Source organism: Sus scrofa, chromosome 18 (genome assembly GCF_054392235.1).
Source record: "Sus scrofa isolate SSC_HxYL_T2T_F1_AM1 chromosome 18, Sscrofa_HxYL_maternal_Yorkshire_Landrace_v2.0, whole genome shotgun sequence".
NCBI lineage: Eukaryota > Metazoa > Chordata > Mammalia > Artiodactyla > Suidae > Sus > Sus scrofa.
The window spans coordinates 51,437,242-51,445,963 of NC_139400.1; the positions used below are offsets into that span (position 1 = coordinate 51,437,242).

General features: G+C 50.8%; 1 protein-coding gene across 23 annotated transcripts in view; it reads left to right on the forward strand.

The window, feature by feature from the left end:
* Nucleotides 1-8,722, forward strand: part of NOD1 (nucleotide binding oligomerization domain containing 1) — a 78,364-nt gene that overhangs the window by 50,203 nt on the left and 19,439 nt on the right. For 22 of the 23 annotated variants that reach the window (XR_014833062.1, XR_014833060.1, XM_085004713.1 and 19 more), the window contains 4 exon segments: nucleotides 1,029-1,112; nucleotides 3,621-3,704; nucleotides 5,422-5,505; nucleotides 8,172-8,255. Coding sequence is in view for 20 of the 23 variants with exons in the window: in XM_085004713.1 (XP_084860839.1) it covers nucleotides 1,029-1,112; nucleotides 3,621-3,704; nucleotides 5,422-5,505; nucleotides 8,172-8,255 (336 nt within the window). In the remaining 3 variants the exon portion in view is untranslated. 23 annotated transcript variants of the gene reach the window in all.

The window sequence follows — 8,722 nt, forward strand, 5'->3', positions numbered from 1 at the left end:
AAAGCACTTTTACTTATTTTAAAAAAAATGTTTTTTGCTTTTTAGGGCCACGCCCACAGATATAGACGTCCCCAGGCTAGGGGTCCAATCAGAGTTGTAGCTGCTGGCCTACACCACAGCCACAGCAACGTGGGATCTGAGCTGTACCTGCAACCTACAGCACAGCTCACAGCAACACCGGATCCTTTAACCCACTGAGTGAGGCCAGGGATCAAACCTGCGTCCTCATGGACACTAGTTGGTTTTGCTACCACTGAGCCACAACAGGAACTCCCTAGATTGCTTTTAAATGCTAGAAGTTTATTTCTCATGGTTCTGGAGGCTGGAAAGTCCAAGGTGAAGGCGCCGGCAGATTTGGTACCTGGCGAGGGCCCGATTTCTGGTTCTTCAATGGTGTCTTCTCGCCGTGTCCTCACGTGGTGGTGGCGAAGAGGGGAGGAAGCTTTCTTGGGCCTCACTGAAGTCACTAACCTCATTCATGGGGGTGCGACCCTCCTGCCCATGCCCCCTCCCAAAGGCTCCGTCTCCTAGAACCATTGCCTTGGGGTTAGGATTTCAACATAGAAATTCTGGGATGGGGCTTGGGTACAAACCTCAGGCCATGGCAGCCATCTGGTTGCAAGCAGGAGCTTGAGCCTTGGCTGTGTCATAGAAGCATTCTGCTGCGGGTGACAGAGTCCCAGGCTTGGAGGAGCCCCTGGTGCTGCTCTGGTGACGGGGTCTACACCTTGACCATTTGCAGTTGAAGCAGGAACCTTCCAGTCTGCTGATGGAAGGAGTGATGCCCAGAGGTCATTTAAAGAATTCCCTGGAGACGTCAGGTCCCTGAGTTTCTGCGGAGAAAATTGTGACCATCCCCTGGAGAGGAATCCCGACTGGCTCTCCTTGGGGCTCCGGGCCCCTCCCTGAGAGGAAGCCCAAGAGAAAGACCAGTCCCTCCCAGGAGGGGCCCGAGGGGCTCTGTCCCAGGGGTGGGTGGCCCATGCTTTTGACAGTGGGAGCTGACCTGTGCACGACTCTCTCCACAGACTGGGAAAAAACAAAATCACGAGCGAAGGAGGAAAGTGCCTGGCCCGGGCTGTGAAGAACAGCAGATCCATCTTTGAAGTTGGGTGAGTAGAGGCGGATGCACGCAGGTGAGCGTGCATAGCCTGCCCTGTATGGGGGAGCACCTGCTGCTCTTTCTGTGGGTACACAGAGCCGAAGGTCCACCGGGACCAGCTCTGGGGCCGTGGCTGCAAACCTCGGTCACAGATGCCCTGATGGGTGGGCCGCCCTGGTGCCTGCGTGGGAAACATGGTGGGAAGTCCCCGGGGTTGACACCAACTTCAGTCTCATGGACTTTTAACTCATGCAAAATGCAGGACATGCAAAACCAGCAAATGGGGAGAGCCATTCCAGCTCTATGGGGTTTGTTTCCTCAGACAGATGTTCTCAATCTTAAGAACATTGCATATTCTCTAGAGGCTTCTGTGAATTCAGTTCTTATTGTGAAACACACATGGCGTACCACCCTTACCATTTTTAAGTGTATGGTTCAGTGGCATCAAGCATGTTCATAGAGTCGTAAAACCACCACCACGCTCCCTCTCCAGAACTCTTTATCTTGCAAAACAGAAACATGGTACCCAGGAAACAAGGTCTCCATTCTCCCCTCCCCCAGCCCCTGGCTACCACCGTTCTACTTTCTGTCCCCGTGAGTCTGACTGCTGTAGGTAGTCACACAAGTGGGGCATACATCATTTGTCTTTTTGTAACTGGCTTACTTTCCTGAACATGATGTCTTCAAGGTTCATCCATGTTGTAGCATGTGTCGGACTTTCCTCCTTTTTAAGGCTGCGTAATAGTCCAGTGGTGTGTCTATGGCACGTTTTGTTTGTCCCTTCATCTGTCAGTGGACACCTGGGTTTCTTCCAGGTTTTAGCTCTTGTGAATAATGCTGCTATGATCGTGGGTATATTTGCATCCATCTCTTGGAGGGCCTGCTTTCAATTCTTTTGACATATACCCAGAAGTGGAATTGCTGGATCTCGGGTAATTCTATTTTTAATTTTTTGAGGAACCGCCTTACGGTTTTTCACAGCATCTGTCCCATTTTGCATTCCCGCCGACAGTGCACAAGGGTTCCAGTTGTTGTTTTCTGATGTTTTGAAAGTAACCGTCCCCACAGGTGTGTTTTGATCTCTAATTTTGATTCTGGAGGCTGTCTAAAGATTTTTATATAGTTAAAATATTTCCCCTGATTATGAAAGAAAGACAGGAGTTCCCACTGTGGTGCAGTGGGTTAAGGCTAGTGTCGCGGAGGTGCTGGTTCGATCCCCGGCCTGGGGAACATCCATGTGCCCCATGTGCCGCAGGTGTGGCCAAAAAAAAAAAGAAAAAAGAAACATAATTTTATTTGTGAACTATGGAAAATAGATCATCTTCTCAGAAATAATTACTGTCAACATTTGAGGTCAGTTAAGCTTTCTTGCTCTCTCTCTTTTGCAACGTGTATGCTCTCTACAGTTTTTTTTAAATACAGTAGAGGTCAAACTGTATGTACAGAATTTTACTCTGCATTTTTCAGTTAATCTCATGTCATGAGTTGCTTTCCACTTTATTAAAACCTTGATTCCATTCAACTGTATCCAGTATACAGACTTCTTAGGCAAAGCCCTGCAAACTCTCATTTCTGGGGTTTTACAAGCCCTGCTGGCAGGGCCACAGGCAGGCAGCTTGCCTGTGAGAGTGTGTAGCTGCGGCAGCCCTGGCTCTGCTGTGCGTGGGCCCGGCAGACTTGCTCCCTGTAGACAGCGCCCCTCGGCCTTTTGGGACTAGCTGGTGCGTGTGACAGGCCCAGCACTGTGCTGAGTGCTTTGCATATGTGAACTCCCTTAGCCTCACAACAGCTCTCCGAGGAGATGCTCGCCTCATCCCCACTTTACAGAGGCGCAGGCTAAGACCTAAGACACTCTGTGTTTCCCCCGAGCCAGCACCTACACGTGCACTGGGAGTTGGGGGTCAAGGCCAGGATGGGAGCCCAGGTCTTCCCGTGCGGACCCTGGATTGAGCCATATCCTCACAGGGTGGCTACTGTGGGGGAAAGAATAGGGCTTGTCCGCGCAACTCCCCACCCAACCTGCGGCGATCGGAACAGGACAGTTTGGTTACAGCCTCTCTACATCCGAAGAACACTGCTGATCAGGCTTCTGAACGTGCCTCCTGACCTTGGCTTGCGGCAGGACCGTGCTTTCCAGAACGCCTCTCATCCCTCCCTGGGGCCGAACGGCTGCTGGGAGCCCAGCCCTCCACAGGCCTTCCTTTCTGGCTGCTGCGAACCGGGATCCCCTGCCGGTGACATGCCTGGGGCGGTCATGAGCTCAGGCTCCGCCGGCTGCTCTCTGAGCGCTCGGGGGTGAGCCTCGGCCTCGAACTGTGCAGCTGGCCCACTTGCCTTCTGCTCGGGAGGCTTCGCTCTCCTCTCCCTCCTCCGGGGCTGGCGTAGGGGTTGCTCTCCAGGCCGCAGCTCCAGGGACGGAGCAAACACACCTGCCCGCGGAGTGGCAGTCAAACCATGGCCACGAGCAGAACACAAGGGATTCGCGTGAGATAATCTGCAGTCTTGCCTCTGCTCGCAGGATGTGGGGCAACCAAATCGGCGACGAAGGGGCGAAGGCCTTCGCAGAGGCTCTGAGGAACCACCCCAGCCTGACCAACCTGAGGTAGTAGCCGCCTTCTGACACCTGCCGTCTCCAGGGCCAGCCTGCTTACCCCGCATCCCTCTTATTCTCCCAGGGCAGGAGCCAAGGGGAAGAGGGGGGCTGGCATGCCTAACGCGGGACGTACTTGTGTGTCGTTTTTCCTTTTCTTTTAAAAAATATTTTTATTGACATAAACTATCAAGCATATTTTGCTTTTATGCTTAAATTGTCAGCTCCGTGGCATGACACGTGCACATACCAATCAGATCAAGACATGGGATACTGGGAGTTCCCCTTGTGGCTCAGTGGCAATGAACCTCACTAACATCCATGAGGAAGAGTTCAATCCCTGGCCTTGCTCAGTGGGTTGGGAATCTGGCATTGCCGAGGCTGTGGTGCAGGCTGGCGGCTACAGCTCCACTTCAACCCCCTAGCCTGGGCCCTTCCATATGCCCTGTGGGTACAGCCCGAAAAAGACAAAAGAAAAAAAAGACACAGGATATTGCCACCCCCCTTGGCAGTCTCCTGGCACCCCTTGAGGGCCAGGGAGGAATCCTGGGGTCCAGACAAAACTGAAAAGGACACTGGGCAGCAGATTCCTGCCCCTTCGTCATTCTCAGGATGGTGCTGGTACAAGAGGGGACCCACCCCTTCTGTAAACAGACCTGGTCCTCCCCGGCCCTCCTTTAGGCCTCTGGCCAAATCTCTGCAACTTGGGTGTCTCCCGATTGCCCGCACCCTTCCTGCCACCGCCAGAGAGTCTAGTGGTGGAGACAGTGGCAGAGTTCCTTCCCTAGGAGAACAGAGGGCACTTCCCCAGGCTTCATGGGCAGGCGCCTGTGAGAGGTCAGCCCTCCCAGGCGGAGCTCACCAGGCCGCCTCAGCCCACAGTCGGCACTGTGACCCCATCTCGCCGATGTTCCCTTTCCTGTCTGGCCTCTCTGTGGGCATCGGCGCCTGTCCTCCTGCTCTGAGCCTGCGCTCTGCAGTGACAAAACCTGCACTGCTGCTGGCAAGGCTGAGCACTTCTGCTTCCTGCCTCAAGTCAGCCCGGGCAGGGGCCTCCTCCAGGCAGTCTTCCCAGCTGTTTGCATTGCTGAAACCAAACCCACATGTAGACGTGTTTGGTGGTGGGTGGTGTTTTTAAATTTTTAAATTGAAGTATAGTTGATTTACAAAACAGAAAGAGACCCACAGACATAGAAAATAAACCTGGGGGGAGGAATAAATTAGAAGGTCGGGATTAAGAAATACACACTGTTATATATAAAACAGAAAACCAACAAGGACCTACCGTATAGCACAGGGAACTATAGTCAATATTTTGTAACAACCTATAAGGGAAAAGAATCTGAACAAGAATGTGTGTGTGTGTGTAACTGAATCCCTGTGCTATACACCCAAAAATAGACACTTTTTTTTTTTTTTTTTTTTTTGTCTTTTTGCCTTTTCTAGGGCCGCTCCCACGGCATATGGAGGTTCCCAGGCTAGGGGTCGAATTGGATCTGTAGCCACCGGCCTACACCACAGCCACAGCAACGCGGGATCCAAGCCGTGTCTGCAGCCTACACCACAGCTCACGGCAACACTGGATCCTTAACCCACTGAGCAAGGCCAGGGATCAAACCCGCAACCTCATGGTTCCTAGTCGGATTCATTAACCACTGTGCCATGACGGGAACTCCCCCAAAACTAGACATGTTTTTAATAACCTCCTGCAAACATTTTTCTGTCCTAGTCTTGCATTCAACGGCATCTCTACAGAAGGAGGAAAGAGCCTCGCGCAGGCCCTGCAGCAGAATGCGTCTCTGAGAATATTCTGGTAACGATGAGAGTCATTTTGAAAGGTTGGGTCTTGGGGATTTTCCCAAAGGCTGTGCACAGCCTGGAATCTTAACTGAAAGGCTGGTCTGTCCATTGAAAAGGCTCCAGGCCATCCCTCAAAGGAAGGGTTATCATTTAAATTCCTCCCAGAGAAGATAATAGCTGTTCTCAGAAGCACAAACAGGGACAGAAGGGGTGGGGGAGGAGGCCCCAGGAGCATGAGTTTGAGGCGGTCCCCTTCTTCGCCACCCTAGGCCTCAGGAAAACCAGGGGACTAGCCCTTCTAACCATGAGGGTATCATAAGAGCATCCTCAGTTGTGCCTCTGGAGTCCAGCTTCCATCCATGCGCGTGTCTCGCCGTTTCCCTCCTCCTCCCTCGGGAGGGAGCTGCCTTCCTCCCCAGGCAGCCCCCACTTTCCCCAGGGAGCCACCTCCCGATTTGGCCTTGATGCTCCAGCTCATCTGTCACCTGTCACAGGAAGCCGGCCGTTTTCTCTCCTTCTCTATACTCCCGGGCCACTAATTCCTTTCTAGTATTCCACTCTTCCTTTTTCAGTTATTTACCCTATTTTTATTTTACTATATTTTATTTACTTGCCCGTGTCATGAACTACTTCCGGGTGAGGAGGTTCTGTGACTTGTCTCCATACCCTCCTCCCGAGACATTGGCTAAATTGTTCAATGAAAATGTTACCATTATGAGAATCCTGATCCTAGACCTGCTGGCCAGTAAATGCATTTTCCTTTTCCCCTCAAAAAATCTTTTAAAAGATTTTGAAAAGTAAGACATGCTTTTTTTGGGGGAAAAAAAAAAAATGAGACACTGAAGTCTGGAAGGTAGGAAGTGAAAGTACCTCCCCCTTCATGTTTTCTAAATCTTTTTTTTTTTTTCCCTAGCATTTGAGTGTAAGTTCAAATAAATATCCCTTTTTCTTATACTATAGAATAGCATTTAGCAAGTGGCTTTTAAAAAATATCTGGGAGTTCCCGTCGTGGCGCAGTGGTTAACGAATCCGATGAGGAACCATGAGGTTGCGGGTTCGATCCCTGCCCTTGCTCAGTGGGTTAACGATCCGGCGTTGCCGTGAGCTGTGGTGTAGGCTGCAGACACGGCTCGGATCCCGCGTTGCTGTGGCTCTGGCGTAGGCCGGTGGCTACAGCTCCGATTCAACCCCTGGCCTGGGAACCTCCATATGCTGCAGGAGCGGCCCAAGAAATAGCAACAACAACAACAAAAGACAAAAAAAAAAAAAAAAAAATCTGAATCATATACTGCACACATGTCCCCTGCCCCTCATGTCAGGGTCTCCATCTCAACGCTGTCAGTCTTTTGGTCCACATAGTTCTTGTTTTGTTGAGAGGCTCTTCCGTGCATTATAAGATGTTCAGCAGAATTCCTGGCCTCCACCCATTAGATATCAATGGGGTCCCCCAGCTGTGGCAAGAGAAATTGTCTCCAGGCCTTGGCAAGTGTCCCCTGGAGGGGAGATCGCCCCGGTTGAGAACCACAGCTCTAGGTGGGTAATGATAGTGTCAATCCAGCATCTTCAAAATACTGGCTGTACATCACGCATTGTTCCCAACCGTTTCCGTCTATCAACTCATTCTCGCTACCAACCTGCGAGGTCTGTACCATTACTCTTCACACTCAGTGGTGCAAAACTCAGGCCCAGAGCAGCTCAATCCCCTGCTACCGTCACGCTGCTAGTAAGCCATTCCCAGCCGGCGTGTGTGTCTCAGAGCATCTTAAGCGCCATGCTCTTCTGCCCCTTTCTTCTTCCTGCCTCATTCTCTGTAAGGGCCACACAGCGCCCCCTGGATGTCCACTCACAGTTTATTTTGCCGGTTGCCTCTATTGATGCTGAGTATGTTCACATCTTACATTATGACCGAAAAGACTGCAGTCAATGCTGTGTGTATAGGTCCGTTGTGTGTAATGTGTTTGCACACTGGAGGGTCAATTTCTAGACGTCTAATCATTGGCTCAAAATGTAACACATTTAAAATTTGCCTAGACACTCCCAATTGCCCTTCAATGAGTGATTTTTTTAAATGTTCTTTCTATTCCATTCTCCTTCTTCATTTATTCTTTCACCCATGGGCATGGCAGGGTCCAATCCTGATTACAACCAGGAGCTTCTAGCCCTCTATGCTTTATTCCGACCACGTCTGGATTTTAAGAACAGTGGAGAGACTTCCTGGATGTTCAGAACTTGGGTTCTGCATAACTGGCCTCAGAGCAAAGTGATGAGCACATTTGAACATGCAGTCGGTGGGCTTTTCCGCGTCTTCATCCAGCTGCCTCAGTAACACGCCGTCCAGTATTCAGGGGATCCTAGGGGCTGGGTGGGGACTCAAGAAGCAGGCGTTGGCCCCTCGCTTTCTGTGAGCCCCTGTCTTGAGATCTGAGGACTCAGCAAGGATGAGGAGGGAGGTATGGGTTCCCCCTCCCTTGGCAGCAGGGCTAGGAAGTAGGAGCTTGGGTGAAGGGTAGGCACTAGAATTGAACCACCGTTTGTGTTCTGTGGGGCTCAGAGGCTGGGCTTGGAGCCTGGATTTTCAGCAAGTGAGCTGGAGATGCCTGGGCTGGGATCCCCCTTCTGTGAACTCGGTCAAGAGCCTGTGCCTGGTGGGGCTGTTCTGACACTTCCTTTCTTTTCTAGGCTCACCCAAAATGAGCTCGATGACGAAGTGGCAGAGAGCTTAGCAGAGATGCTGAAAGTCAACCAGACGTTGAAACACTTATGGTAATCCAGATTTCAATACTGTGCTTTTTTTAAAAAACGGTTTTTGAGAAAAAATGCATATACCATCCAAGTTACTCTTTTGAAGTGCACGATTCAGTGGGTTTTAGCATATTCATAAGGCTGCGCAACCATCACCACTATCTAATTCTAGAACAGTTTTGCCAACCCACCCCCCTACCCCTCAAAGAAAACATGCATGAGTTAAGCACTCACTCCCATCCTTCTCCTCCCTTCATCCCTGGCACCTAAAATCTGCTTCGAGTCTCTGTGGATTTACCTCTTCTGGGCATTTCATCGAAATGCAATCATATGATGTGTGACCTTTGGTCTGTGTTCTTTCACTTGCATAAGTTTTCAAGATTCGTCTCTATTGTGGCATGTATCAGTACTCCATTGTTTCTTATGGCTGAATGGTATTCCATCGTATGGGTCGCCCTCCTTGTGTTTGTCCATCGGTTGGCGGACAT